Consider the following 16,133-nt stretch of genomic DNA (forward strand, 5'->3'; position numbering starts at 1 on the left):
CTTCTCATTAATTTTCTGTCCATAAATAGTATGTAATAACAATCGCTTATATACAACATATTCATCTTCCTTGGTGTCAGAGATCATCCACGGTACCAGAGCTCTTTCATTCCTCCTTGCACCATGGAGATTACAAATGCTCTCCAGCAGGTGGACTCTGCATCTTTTGAGTAATACTTTCCCACAGTATGTGGCCCAATTCTTACAAACTAATTGCGATCACACACATCTTACTCTGAGCTCTATATCTGACGTACGTGACATGTCCTCCCATGAATGGCATGGATCATTAAATGGACTTATCTCTGCAATGCTGTAGAACAGTATGCCAAAAGCTTAGACAAGATTTTGTGAAAAGAACTTCAAGAATTTCTGTGATACATCATCACACTTCAGGAAGAAAATAATTTTTAGACAGGCCAAATACACAACACTGATGGGATGCCAATTCAGTCTGGTATGTCACGTAATTACACGATTGATGAAATCTGCAAAAAAAAAAACAGCACATAACTGTAATGCTGGTAATGACATCAGATGGGTACAAACTTCCTCCTTTCTCAGTCTTCAAGCGGAAAAAGAAACCACAAGATCCCAAAAAATAAAAAGCTGTTTCCTGATGACAACATTATTCAAAATCAAGATAAGGGATGGATGGCAAACTTTAATGCTTGAATGGTTCTGAAACATATGGGAACTCTGTCCTGCTGAGTTTTCTAAACTACCAACAATGCTTTGTCTTTGTGTGTTTCATGGTCATCTCATAGACGCTGTAAAGGACATCCGCAGTCTAGCCAGCAACTTTATTGTTATTCCTGGAGGAATGTCCTCTGTATACAATCCCTTGACTTTATTACAGACAGAAATTTCAAAGGTTACATTCACGAATAGTACAAAAAATGGTTTTTCAAACCAAACCATGAACTGAATTCGAAATTCAAAATTAAGTGTGCTTGTGAAATAACGCCTCCCGTGACTCAGTAGAAATAGTTAATTATTTATGTCAAAGGAAAGATGATGTGACTTACTGAACGATATCCATCCACACATATGCAGACTCAAGCAGACATATGTCCGCTTGTGTCTGTATATGTGTGGATGGATATGTGTGCGCGCGCGCGCGCGCGCGCGAGCGCGCGCGAGTGTATACCCGACCTTTTTTCCCCCTAAGGTAAGTCTTTCCGCTCCCGGGATTGGAATGACTCCTTACCCTCTCCCTTAAAACCCACTTCCTTTCGTCTTTCCCTCTCCTTCCCTCTTTCCTGACGAAGCAACCGTTTGTTGCGAAAGCTAGAATTTTGTGTGTATGTTTGTGTTTGTTTGTGTGTCTATCGACCTGCCAGCGCTTTCGTTCGGTAAGTCACATCATCTTTGTTTTTAGACATATTTTCCCCACGTGGAATGTTTCCTTCTATTATATTGAAATATATATTTTGCGTTAACTGTAGCGATCATATAACGCTGACTGAGAGTTAATGCCAAGCTTACTGTGATCGATGCGGCATTAACATCTCTGTTACTACTATAGATTACGACGTGTGACCAATTTTGCACACTCTATTGTTTTAGTGCTTTTCTGTTAGCCTCTTGAACTATCAGATTCTATCTTGTCAGACATTTTTAGCTCTAGTGAGCTCCATTCCTTAATGTTGTAATTATTATTTTTGTCTTACGACGTATTATTCATCACAATTACCGCGATATTATTATTTCCCACAATGATTTGCTCTACTGACAAGCACTCTGATTTCTAAACAGGAAATCAGAAACTTTATTAATGATAACTAATTTTTGACGTAAGTTGGCAAATTCCACTGAGTTTTCTTTGCAGAGGATGTCTGCCATGATACTTGTAAATGTACAAAATAATTTCTCTAAATAGTAACCTGAACTGTTGTAAAAAAAGTTTTCACAAAATTATTTAGTAGTTAGATTTCCAGATTCTCTGATATTATATATTTCATCAATAGTTGACCCCACTTCTGGGCACTAATCAGAAAAAATACTTTTCTTTGCAAAGTTTTACTCTGCTCTTTAAAAGCTAGCCATCATGCAAACAAAAAACGATATCCAGAATGAGATTTTCACTCTGCAGCAGAGTGTGCGCTGATATGAAACTTCCTGCCAGGAAGTTTCAAAAAACGATATATCTACCATTAAACAACTTCTTCCAGAACTTTGCTACAGAAACTGCAAAAGGGAAATCTCATGTTGCTAACTTAACTTATAAAAGTTACTATTTACTGTTAATAGAAGTCATCTCAGTTATAAAATATTCTCTCTATTTAACAAGATTTAACATTCTTTCAAGTAATATAAATAGAAAGTTATATTTTATGCTGCATCCCACATTATTGCACACTGGGTTTCATCTACCTGGGAAAGCAATGAAGCACCAATGATTGTAAAATCATTCAAGACATGCTGTATTTCAGATACTCTGCATAGGAGTGAAGACTATGTGGCCTGGAATGACACCGAAGATGGTCAGGAAAGAAGAACTGAATCTTCTACTAATGTAGACTCCTCCGAAGATAACCATAATGATGGTTTTAGGGAATGGTGATGAGTAATGCCTGTAATTTGTGGTATATTCCTTTGCGTGTCATATGGTAATAAAGTCAGGCATTCTTTTCTAATAACTAGTGTCATTTAATAGGTCACTTAAAAATTGTTGTTTTGATCATTTACATATATGTGTAAAATAAATTCAGCTTACCAGTGCTGCACCAACACACTTGTTTTTGTGATTTTAATTATTAAAATTGGGGTGGACAGTGTATTCAATGGCATACTGGATTTACGTAAATGTGTTAGTATTCAGATAGAGGTTCTGAGCATTTTACGTTTAGCCATTGCCACGAATTAAGAACTTTAGAACAGTAAATACAATAACTAAGATAAAAGAATTTTAATCAATAAGGTATTGATATTTGCCATAAAACGCTTTTTGAACTTTTTAGTCAACTCCATCCAATGGTCGACTTCACCCCATTCTATGACACAGGTTGATATTCAGAGTGTCCATAATACACTAAGTGAGTTATAATTCATGCATGAGGATAACACCATTCAGTGACACACAAAAAATATCAAAAATTGCTGACAATTTGTCAGGAAGTGGGACCGGTGAGAGGTCATATTTTACAATGATATAAAGTTTTATAAACTTTAACGCTCATTAGAAGATGAATGTGGTGTACATTTGTCTGGAATACAGCTACCAGCAAAAGAAGCAGGGCTGACAGTGACCTGGTGTAAGGTGAAAGCCTCAGGATTTGATGAAGCACTGAATTTAATGGCTGATAAAAAATATTGCAGGTGAAGGTGTTGGACCACTGGCAGACCTCACCCCAGGTGTGATTCATGACACCAGTGGTACAGCTTCCATCTTGTTGGTATATCCTGTAATTTTGGCTTTTCTGTCAATCTGACGAACTCCCCACTGCCTCATATTTGTGTACTTTTCATCAGTTGTCCCACATGATCCTTATGTGTTACTCCAAGCAACTCCTCTTCCCTTTCATATTCTCTTAGAGATCCAATCTGTGATGATCATGTAGCCAAACACTAACATGTCAGAACTACTGGAATTATCCTCATACAACAGTTGCCCCATTTTCTTTTATTATTATTGTTGTGTAGATTATGAACTTTACTCTTCTTGATTGTGCATAATATTTTTAAGGTTTTAAGAATCTTGTTTTCTAAACGAGTAATAATATCTGTGAAAAATAAAGTAGTTTGGCTATACAATATTTTACATAATTCATTCAAATACAGAGCCACTACACTATAGTACAGTATATTCTGCAATAAAGTAAACTATGACTAACATTCTGTTCTCACTTTAAAATTAAGTAAATAATCTGCGAAACCAATTTGGGAAAAATGGGAAAGCTTGGAGGTGTGAAATCGTGTGGAAGAATGGAATTTACAAGCGATAACAATCAAAGTTTTGTTAATGGACACTCACTGTAGATCAGTGCGAAGTTCTTTGCAGAAAACACTAACTTTCTGCACAACATTTAGTCCCCATAAAATTATAATCAATATAAATAAGGCTGAGTTTTTGATGCTAGGCAATTTCATTGATGAGAGATAATGTTTTCCTTACCAGTGCAATATTATATTCTTCTAGTGCCCTGTTAGTTCTTGATTTTCCTAGTAATCTTCTGTTTCTTTCTGCGTGAATCTCTCTTCTGTGCCTTTCAAAATGTAGCTGTATGTTGAGAAGTGCCAGCTGCTCCTTCACCGTTTTCAGTTCATATTCCAGAACAGCTAGTAAGTAGACAATTTAGCTTGTTTCATTCTAGCCATAAAACAGTTTTACATAGACTTGACAGGTAAAAAATTTAGATATGGGTTATTAATGATTTCTTACACTATTCAACTCAAATTTGCCAGCTCTCTCTCTCTCTCTCTCTCTCTCTCTCTCTCTCTCTCTCTCTCTCTCTCTCTCTCTCTCTCTCTCTCTCTCTCTCTCTACTTGCACTAGATCAGTCAGTATTTTAATCACCAACAGTGAGGAGCTTACAAAATAAATATAATTAGGTCTCTAAAATACCTATTTCATGTAACATAGTTGCACCTTTACAACTGCTTTCTGTTAGTGATATTTCAGTATGACATTGAATATGTCAGTTGGTTTACAAATATAATATACTTTCCAGGTGATAAATGTGACTACACACCGATCATTGACAACTGGCTTCCACATTAATGTTAATGAACATGCCCTCCCCACTTTTTTCTATTAGACTTTACACATAAACAGAAAGTGGTCAAAGATTGTTGCGACAATACTTCACTCCTTCCAGCACCATATTAAGTCTGAGTTAGGCATAGTGTCAATCACCTCTATTTCATGGTTAAATTTTTGAATTTTACTGTTGTTTTTAAACAGTGATCTATTGTTGCCAACACTCTTTACTATGGAGTGAACGTATTGTGAGATGACAATAAGCAAACTCAACAATACAAAGAGCATGTTAGAAAAGTTTCAGAAGTGAAAACACCGTATTATCCAAATTACAAACTTCTGTGCAACAAATACTTTTCTGTAAGACAGCCACGATTGAATTTGCCCCCCCCCCCCTTACACCCCCCCCCCACACACACACACAGAGGAGGGAGAGGGAGAGAGGGGGGGGGGGGGTGTTCATTTCCCACAATTCAAATGTTGCCAAGTTTAATGTTTAAGACAACCCACAAAATACAACTCTATCATCATCATATCTTGGCAATTACACATCTTTTGGGAACACAAAATATGTACATAATTTACAAACTTACTGGCATGTTTACATAAATGATCACATCTGTTGTAGTGTCCAAGAAGTCTGAATGAGTTTGCTGGGCATGAATTTCAAGGCCACTCGTCAACACTATGACTGTGTGTTGGAAAGCCACAGGTACAATCCACACTGGTAATATTTTGCCTTATGTGTCTGTGTCACAGCTCACCACATCTCCCATGATAAGTAATGATTTTGTTGAGTGTACTCTATGTCCTGCAGGACAGACTGAGTCCCACAGTTTGTTGTTGGTCCACCAGGTTGCTAGCTGTTCCACTTCTGTAATGTCTGGAACTGTCTGCTGATCTAGACAGCAGGTACATCCTATCTGTTGGCAGCTGCTGATTGTTGCAATTTTTCTTATATTTCCTCAGAAGAATATTCTTTCTTCTCAGGTTAGATGGTGGAATGTAGATCAGGGCAGGTAGCCAGAACACTGGAGTGGACTTAACTGTACCAGTAACAATCTACACTGTCCGACTTAGCTCCATATCTACTTGTTTCGAGTGGCTACTATTTTCCGAGACAGCATGGCAATATTCTGCCGCTGAATAGACAAGGCTAAGCGCAGATGATCATAGGGTTGAAGCTGCAGAAACCCACAATGTGGCATATAATTTTTGCAGAATATTATTTCTTGACCTCAATTTAGCTGCAGTTTTCGTCAGTAGTTGTTTAAATCACAGCATTCTGTCAAGCGTAACTCCACGGTATCATAGACATTTGTTAAGAGCCAGGCTTCTAAATATGTGTCCCATTCACAGTTGGCTAAGATATCACTCAGATGAGAACATCTGAATCTAGTTTCCGAATGGTTGAAGTCCCCATTTACAATAATATTGTCACTTTATACAAGGTATGATAAAAAAGCAACAGGAATTTAATTCGTTCACTTTATACATTCGATTTTCAATTATTTATTTATTTATTTTTGTCTTGTTGGTACATATGTTCCTGATAAGCATTTACATTTTCAGCTGTTATGAATATTTAGTTTATTGTTGCCAGCTGAAAAAGTTATGCGCGTATCCGAGTGCCTGGCAAATTTTCGCTTTCGAGAAAGGTGGATCAAAGAATATGCATTAAATTTTGCTTGAAAAATGGAATTAAGTGCAGCATAGCATCTGAAATGTTGACTGCGGCTTTTGGCAAATCTACTATGAGTAAGACAAGATTTTTCAAATGGTATAAATGTTTCAAAGAGGGTCAAGGAGACATTTAAGATGAAGATTACCCTGGACACCGAAGCACATCAATTACTGACAACATTGTGATCACCATCAGAGAGGTTGTTCATGACGATGGTGTATTCTCTGGATCACGCCCAGCAATTTTCACAGATGTTCTGGGCATGAAACATGTAGCAGCAAAGTTTGTTCCAAAATTGTTGAATTTTGATGATAAACAACTAAATGTAGACTTCTCTCAGGAATTGCTCAATGAAGTCGATAACAGTCCAGAACTTCTAAGAAAGGGTATAACAGATAATGAAACATGGGCATACGGGTATGACGTCAACAAATTGTTTTCACTGTTGCCTTCAATTACCATGGGATAGAGCATTATGATTTCTGAATTTATGATCATACAGTAAATAAGAAATACTACCTGGAAGGTAGTGTCATTTGCGTGAAGCATTCTGTAAAGAAAGCAACTAGAATTGTGGTAAAATCACTCGTGGAAATTGCATCACAATAACGCTCCCACTCACACCTCAATACTTGTTCAAGATTATTTGAAAAAAAAAAAAAAAAAAAAAAAAAAAGTTTATATATATTGATTCAGCCAGCATATTTGCTTGACATGGCATCCTGTAACTTCTTATGGCATCCTGTAACTTCTTTCTATTTCTGAGGCTCATGAGAACCATGAAAGGACATTTTGCCACCACTGATAAGATGAAAACAGAATCACTGAAGAAGCTGATCATGTTACTGTAAAGTGAGTTCCAGAAGTGCTCCCATGACTGGAAAAAGCTATGGCACAAATGTATTGTGTCTGAGGGGGATTACTTTGAAGGGAAGAAAGTTGATCAATATATAACGATTCTTTAAGAAAAATAAAAATTCCCATTACTTTTTGGTCACACATTGTACATAAGTCTTTTGTTAGCATATCCTCAGGGACCTTGATTTGTTTGTGCTTCCTATTAGCCAATCATAACCTGGACTGAGTGCATGGCATATATGCAATATACAAGCCAAGTATTAGCTGCACAAGGACTGAGCCTTGAGGTAGGCTATTGTTAAGGGTCTTCAGGACATGGGAGGCATTGTCTATAACTACCTGAAATAGTTTGTCAGTCAACATATTGTTAAGCTGTACTATTTTCCTACAGGGTACAGGGCACATGGTATCATAAGCTGCAGACAGATCAATAAATACTCCAGAGGTGCTTAGCTGTTGCTTCTATGTAAGTTCTCAGCTATTTCATTAATTGTCAATTATAAATGCAACAAAATTTAGAATATTGTTTCACTTACTGATTTATACATATGAATTGTTTTATGAGGGGTCATCCTTGTGCAGTAGCTTACATTGTGTTTTATCTCAAGTTAGTGACAAAATTCCCACAAAGCATATAATTTTTCAAGAGAATCTTTCCTAGATTATCCATTTGGTTCAATTACAGTAGTAACATTATCCACAAAGAAATATTTTCACTACATTCATTATGTAAGCTACCTCAAGTTTCTTATAGAGATACTCTGCAATCTTTTATTTGCTACAATTTGAGAGTCATCAGCAAGATCCCTAATATCTCAACACTTAACATCTATGGGAGAGTGACGTGAGGTACACAATGAAATGCTTTTGACAATTCACAGAAAATACCAGCTGGCAAAACTTTGTCATTTAAATTGCTATAATCTGATCTGGTAAATGGTACATTCTGTGAAGAGATCCATTTGAAATCCATGTCTTATTCTGGGAGAGGTATTTTACTGTTCTTGAGTACGTCATCTTTTTTCTGTAACTGGACAAAGGAAGTAAACAGTAATGTGTGTCAGTAATTACTAACATCTTTCTCATTATCTTTATTGTAAAAGGAGTGTAAGATTAATGTACTTCAACTTGTTTGGAAACAGACCTCTCAAAGTGATGTGTTGCACATTACTGAATGCACTGCATACATTATATACATTTAAATGAGATATAATCAATCCCACTGAGTGCTCTGCTTTTGAGGGAAAGAGCTAATTTATTTTCACTTTTGAATAATTTTTTTATTTGGTCCAGGGAACAACTGGTTTTCCTGCATTATTTACTGAGAGATTGTGGCAAACCCAGTAATGGTCTTATTTCATATCACATAAATACCCTACAAATGAGAATACAAATACCACCACCATAGATGGTGTTCTGTTGGCAAGTGTAACGCACTAACTCATGTTTTTCAATGTACACAGGGATCATGATACATAGGCACAGCAGGGTATAAGTCTGGGAACATTTCTTAGTACAGAGGCTTTTTATTAACATTTTGTGCATGCAGTCACTGTATTACTGCATCCATGCTAATCTTTGTTCCTTGTGACAATGTAGTGGGCAGACTTCTATGTTTTCTGTGCCTTCACTCACAGATGGCTGTATGGAATGCCTGTACTGAATCTGTAAGTGATGTGCTGCACTGCAATTAATTCATGTGTTGTTATGATCAATGACATTTGATAATGGCCACTGTCATCAATATTTCTCTGGGAGCAGATTTTCTCAAAATGAAGTACTCTCTGAATATGACTTACATGGTATTGCATTAGAGAATAGTGTATGCACAACCTTACTGAGTGATTGTTCCACATGTCAGGCACCTACAATAAGGCCAAGTGCATTGACATCCAAAGTCTTACCCATCCTCTGCTTGACTATCATGCCAATGCCCAGTATATGACCTGATGGCGTGGTGATTATGTGAAATTCAAAACTATTCCATACACTTATCATGATAACTGAAAATTTATGCTCTAAATCATATTTCCTGCTTTTCGCGGTCAGTTGCATTAACGATCAGGATATCTGAAGACTTCTCCAGTTTGATTCAAAACTCTCAATGTCACTGATGTTTCCTTCCACCTACGATTTCAAATCACTAATACCAGAGATTCTCCCAAGGGGTATGTGGGAATATCATCAGTGTGAGGAAAGCGGTGGTAGAGGATTGTGTCAGGGTACGCAAGAAACCTGGGTTTCAGTCCCAGCTTGGCACAAACTTATAATTGTGTCACTAGAATGGTATTCACAAATTAAATGCTGAGAATAAAAATTACCATGTCTATAGTGACAAAAGGTGCTGCCAAGTGACAAGTTCAATAACAAATTGAAATAGTATATATTTAAGAATTGTCCTCCAGCTGGAAAAAGAGGCAGGAGGAGGAATGTTCAATGGCAGGTGTGGGAGTGGGGATTTGGGTGGAAGGGGGGGGGGGGGGTCAATGGCACAGTGGAGCTTCCCCCCTTGCCCCTTACATTTGATGCGTTACATGTGCCTTTGTGTCTATACACCACAAAATCAATCAGCTGCCACATTGGCTTTGCAAACTGCAGAAATTACCCTAGCACCCCTCCGTCCTAAATTCAAATTCTCATTCATACCTCAGCCCACTTAGTATTCCCCCTAAACTCTAACAGCATTGCAGAGGCTCTCCAATTGTATTGGAATAGCATCCCTGTATCTAACGAAATGGAGGATCCTGCTTGACCAGGCATAGGTGCACCATAGATATTCAAGACTTGGAAAGGTCTCTGAAACCATATAGTTTCATTTAATTTATATTAGTTGTTTTGAAACATAATCAAACTATATTTGAAAGTATTACAGGTGCATAATATTAAATCTAAAAGTGATTTCGTTTCAACATTAGTAATTTAGAACATTACAAAACAGGTTGCACAGAAGTGTCTACTAAGAACTGGGGGATAGTAACATGTTAGGAAATGACTGAAAACCATAAGAGTACGAGGAAATCAAAACAGACTTATTTAACATATACACAACATTTCATCAGCAATGATGGAATATGGCACAGCAACTAACAATTGAGAAAAAATTGTATGTAGTTCTTAACAGGAACTGGAAAAACAGACAGATAATAAGAAAAATAACAGAATCCAGAATTAATACTAGATGAAACAGACAAAGCTTTACACTTAGAGGAAGTGAAGGCACTTGGTGTTGATGTTGCAATATAAATGGTTAATGCTGGAGGGAAAGTTATGAAAAAGAAGGTTGCAAAATAATTTACAAAATGTCTGCAGAGTACAATAATTCGACAAAATTGGAACAATCCTGTATAGTCCCACACCATGTGTGTATGATTATCAGCCTCCCCTCCATAACATGAATGGTACTGCATAAAAAAACTATTTAATTAAAATAAAAGAACAGCCATGTTTATTAGACGTAGGTACAGCATTATGGACCGTATGCATGTTTTAAATTTATAGAATAACGCAACAGGAATGAAATATCATTATGTCCAAGACTCAATTTGAAGAAAGTTTTTGCCTTTGTTTCAATAAAACCAGTATTGACTGCGTTTGAGAAATAAAGTGCCAATTCAGGCCATTAAGTTTTGAGATTGGCCTAATCCTTTCCCGCCCGTACACACTTGTGCCCTCATCTTTCTAGTGTCATACAAGAGCACAGAGTTGAGTTCATGCATTTGTGTCTTGTCAGGAGATCTGCAACCCTTGCTGTAGCAGAGGAAGATCTTTGACTGTTATAGTTCAACATCCCTGCCCAAAGCTGGCAGTGAAAGATGGACTGTTATATCCTGTGTTGTTCATTAGATCTTAATAATTTAGGAGCCCTGCAGACACAAAAGGACATTACTATGAGGATTGTGATGTTTGTAACCTATAAGATTTTCATACCTATTTCCGTATGTGCTACTAAGTAATTCAACAAGAAGATATGATGACCATATCCTGACAGGTCTCAAAAGCCTCATTTTTGTTTTGTTCTAAAGTTAAAAAAATATGTATGACAATGCACTACTATTTTTTAGTTGCTTTGGCAATATTCTTCCAAAATTTTAAATCTTTTGGTAGAATGTTTGTCATGAAAGGGTTAATAGAAAATATAGAAAAACTGAATTGGTGGTTTTAATGCTTCAAGTGTTCTACAGCTCGCTCCCCCCCCATTTGAGAACAATATACTGAACACACACACATATATATGAAGCAGTCAGAAAGTTCTTCTTTCTTCAATTGCACATCACAGGCCATTTCTTTGGTCTTGGTGAACCATCAGAGACCCTGAGTGCTTTTCATTTCAATCAAGTCACAGTAGGTGTGTGTGCCATTGTCTTTTCTTTGGGATACAAGGTATGCAGGGCAAACTTTGCACACACTTTTCTCTTCTTCAAAATATTCTGGATAATTTCAAACAGTAGCTTGAGATCTATTCAGTTCACTACTCCACTGTGATTTGTGGTAAATGCTGACACACTATGATTGCACATCCACTACTTAACACTGACTGTGCACAACTGACTTGTCAAATTCACAACTGTTGTTTACAGTTGTTAGTTCAATTTACTACTGTAGTTACTGCACTGAGGACTGTTATAAGCAAGAAATAATATCAATCTCAGAGTGTTTTGGACAGATTGTGTGTATTACTGCTAAGGCTTCCATTACACTACTTCAGAACAGAGTAATTCCAAAATTGGAAAGGACTAAGGAAATGGGATTCCATATTCTCAGACTATTCTTCACGCCTCAGAGTAAGTTTTCAGATGCCCTAAGTAGGAAAGAGAAGACAGGATATGTGTTAACAAATCAAATATGAGCCATGTTCATTCTGCTAAAGACTAACTGTTTGCCTCACAAGGATATAAAGTTTAACACCTAAAAGAAGAATTTTCATTTATATTGATGCTACAGGGTGTTTCAAAAATGACCGGTATATTTGAAACGGCAATAAAAACTAAACGAGCAGCGATAGAAATACACTGTTTGTTGCAATATGCTTGGGACAACAGTACATTTTCAGGCAGACAAACTTTCGAAATTACAGTAGTTACAATTTTCAACAACAGATGGCGCTGCGGTCTGGGAAACTCTATAGTACGATATTTTCCACATATCCGTAATGCGTAGCAATAATATGGCGTAGTCTCTGAATGAAATTACCCGAAACCTTTGACAACGTGTCTGGCGGAATGGCTTCACATGCAGATGAGATGTACTGCTTCAGCTGTTCAATTGTTTCTGGATTCTGGCAGTACACCTGGTCTTTCAAGTGTCCCCACAGAAAGAAGTCACAGGGGTTCATGTCTGGCGAATAGGGAGGCCAATCCACGCCGCCTCCTGTATGTTTCGGATAGCCCAAAGCAATCACACGATCATCGAAATATTCATTCTGGAAATTAAAGACGTCGGCTGTGCGATGTGGCCGGGCACCATCTTGCATAAACCACGAGGTGTTCGCAGTGTCGTCTAAGGCAGTTTGTGCCGCCACAAATGTTCCCCATATGTGCCAGTTCTGTTTATTGACGAAGCCGTCCAGGTAAAAATAAGCTTCACCAGTAAACCAAATGCTGCCCACATGCATATCGCCGTCATCAATCCTGTGCACTACATCGTTAGCGAATGTCTCTCGTGCAGCAATGGTAGCGGCGCTGAGGGGTTGCCGCGTTTGAATTTTGTATGGATAGAGGTGTAAACTCTGCCGCATGAGACGATACGTGGACGTTGGCGTCATTTGGACCGCAGCTGCAACACGGCGAACGGAAACCCGAGGCCGCTGTTGGATCACCTGCTGCACGTTGCCCTCTGTGGTTGCCGTACGCGGTCGCCCTACCTTTCCAGCACGTTCATCCGTCACGTTCCCAGTCCGTTGAAATTTTTCAAACAGATCCTTTATTGTATTGCTTTTCGGTCCTTTGGTTACATTAAACCTCCGTTGAAAACTTTGTCTTATTGCAACAACACTGTGTTCTAGGCGGTGGAATTCCAACACCAGAAAAATCCTCTGTTCTAAGGAATAAACCATGTTGTCTACAGCACACTTGCACGTTGTGAACAGCACACGCTTACAGCAGAAAGACGACATACAGAATGGCGCACCCACAGACTGCGTTGTCTTCTATATCTTTCACATCACTTGCAGCGCCATCTGTTGTTGAAAATTGTAACTACTGTAATTTCGAAAGTTTGTCCGACAGAAAATGTACTGTTGTCCCAGGCATATTGCAACAAACGATGTATTTCTATCGCTGCTCGTTTAGTTTTTATTGCCGTTTCAAATATACCGGTCATTTTAGAAACACCCTGTATATGGATGGACATTAAAAGAAATAAACATGAGAGTAACAATGACCTAAAATTATTTTTCCAAATGAAGGTGACATACAGTCTCAAACTGGTTTACAATAAATTTGTATTACCAGTTCTGACTTGGGGAGTGAGTCTTGAGACTTCAATGTGGTAATGAGGGTTGTCCCCAAAGCAGTTACTAGGGGAGACAGAAAACAATAAAATAGTTATCGAACAGACTAGAGTGAGCAAGAGAGATAGCCAGGGAAATAGATAGCAGACAGACAAAGCTGTATTTCCATAAACAATAAAACACTGAGCAGACAAAAACTTGCAAGATGGTTGGATACTAGAAACATGCAGAAGTAATATGGATGCCAAATGGCTAACAATAATAATAATAATAATAATAATAAAATAAAAACTGGTGTTAGACAAGGTGATGGTTTATCACCATTACTGCGTAATTGCATTCTAGAAAATATTTTAAGGATCTGGAATTCGGAGCCAAAAAATTACAAAAGCGAACCAATAACTCTGGGAAGGAAAACAAATGAAATTATGATAAACTGCTTGGCTTTTGCGGATGATTTTGCAATACTTTCAGAAAACCTGGCAGAAGCAGTTATTCAAATAAAAATTCCGGAAAAAATAGCAAACAGAACTGGTCTCAAAATTTCAGCTGAAAAAATGAAATTCACGACAAATATAGAAAATGTGTCAAAATTCATAGAAATATATCAAAAAACAAAGATGTGAATATAATAGAGGGAAACATTCCACGTGGGAAAAATATATCTAAAAACAAAGATGATTTGACTTACCAAACGAAAGTGCTGGCATGTTGATACACACACAAACATACACACAAAATTCAAGCTTTCGCAACCAACAGTTGCTTTGTCAAGAAAGAAGGAAGGAGAGGGAAAGACGAAAGGATGTGGGTTTTAAGGGAGAGGGTAAGGAGCCATTCCAATCCCGGGAGCGGAAAGACTTACCTTAGGGGGAAAAAAGGACGGGTATACACTCGCGCGCACACACACATATATCCATCCGCACATACACGGCCGCAAGCAGACATTTGTAAAGGCAAAGAGTTTGGGCAGAGATGTCAGTCGAGGCAGAAGTGCAGAGGCAAAGATGTTGTTGAATGACAGGTGAGGTATGAGTGGCGGCAAATTGAAATTAGAAATTAGCGGAGATTGAGGCCTGGCGGATAATGAGAAGAGAGGATATACTGAAGGGCAAGTTCCCATCTCCGGAGTTCTGACAGGTTGGTGTTAGTGGGAAGTATCCAGATAACCCGGACGGTGTAACACTGTGCCAAGATGTGCTGGCCGTGCACCAAGGCATGTTTAGCCACAGGGTGATCCTCATTACCAACAAACACTGTCTGCCTGTGTCCATTCATGGGAATGGACAGTTTGTTGCTGGTCATTCCTACATAGAAAGCTTCACAGTGTAGGCAGGTCAGTTGGTAAATCACGTGGGTGCTTTCACACGTGGCTCTGACTTTGATTGTGTACACTTTCCGGGTTACAGGACTGGAGTAGGTAGTGGTGGGAGGGTGCATGGGACAGGTTTTGCACCGGGGGCGGTTACAAGGGTAGGAGCCAAAGGGTAGGGAAGGTGGTTTGGGGATGAACTAAGAGGTTACGAAGGTTAGGTGGACAGCGGAAAGACACTCTTGGTGGAGTGGGGAGGATTTCATGAAGGATGGATCTCATTTCAGGGCAGGATTTGAGAAAGTCGTATCCCTGCTGGAGAGCCACATTCAGACTCTGATCCAGTCCCGGGAAGTATCCTGTCACAAGTGGGGCACTTTTGGGGTTCTTCTGTGGGAGGTTCTGGGTTTGAGGAGATGAGGAAGTGTCTCCGGTTATTTGCTTTTGTACCAGGTCGGGAGGGTAGTTACGGGATGTGAAAGCTGTTTTCAGGTTGTTGGTGTAATGCTTCAGGGATTCCGGACTGGAGCAGATTCGTTTGCCACGAAGACCTAGGCTGTAGGGAAGGGACCGTTTGATGTGGAATGGGTGGCAGCTGTCATAATGGAGGTACTGTTGCTTGTTGGTGGGTTTGATGTGGACGGACGTGTGAAGTTGGCCATTGGACAGGTGGAGGTCAACGTCAAGGAAAGTGGCATGGGATTTGGAGTAGGACCAGGTGAATCTGATGGAACCAAAGGAGTTGAGGTTGGAGAGGAAATTCTGGAGTAGTTCTTCACTGTGAGTCCAGATCATGAAGATGTCATCAATAAATCTGTACCAAACTTTGGGTTGGCAGGCCTGGGTAACCAAGAAGGCTTCCTCTAAGCGACCCATGAATAGGTTGGCATACGAGGGGGCCATCCTGGTACCCATGGCTGTTCCCTTTAATTGCTGGTATGTCTGGCCTTCGAAAGTGAAGAAGTTGTGGGTCAGGATGAAGCTGGCTAAGGTAATGAGGAAAGAGGTTTTAAGTAGGGTGGCAGGTGATCGGCGTGAAAGGAAGTGCTCCATCGCAGTGAGGTCCTGGACGTGCGGAATATTTGTGTGTAAGGAAGTGGCATAAATGGTTACAAGGATGGTTTCCGGG

General features: G+C 38.8%; 1 protein-coding gene across 2 annotated transcripts in view; it reads right to left on the bottom strand.

Moving 5' to 3' along the window:
* LOC124614038 (hamartin) overlaps positions 1 to 16,133 on the bottom strand; it is a gene marked incomplete in the record, with an annotated part of 233,167 nt that overhangs the window by 57,227 nt on the left and 159,807 nt on the right. For both annotated transcript variants that reach the window (XM_047142869.1, XM_047142868.1), the window contains 1 exon segment: positions 4,118 to 4,281. In XM_047142869.1, the coding sequence (XP_046998825.1) occupies positions 4,118 to 4,281 (164 nt within the window).

The sequence above is a fragment of the Schistocerca americana genome, chromosome 4 (genome assembly GCF_021461395.2).
Source record: "Schistocerca americana isolate TAMUIC-IGC-003095 chromosome 4, iqSchAmer2.1, whole genome shotgun sequence".
In the NCBI taxonomy this organism is placed as follows: Eukaryota; Metazoa; Arthropoda; class Insecta; order Orthoptera; family Acrididae; genus Schistocerca; species Schistocerca americana.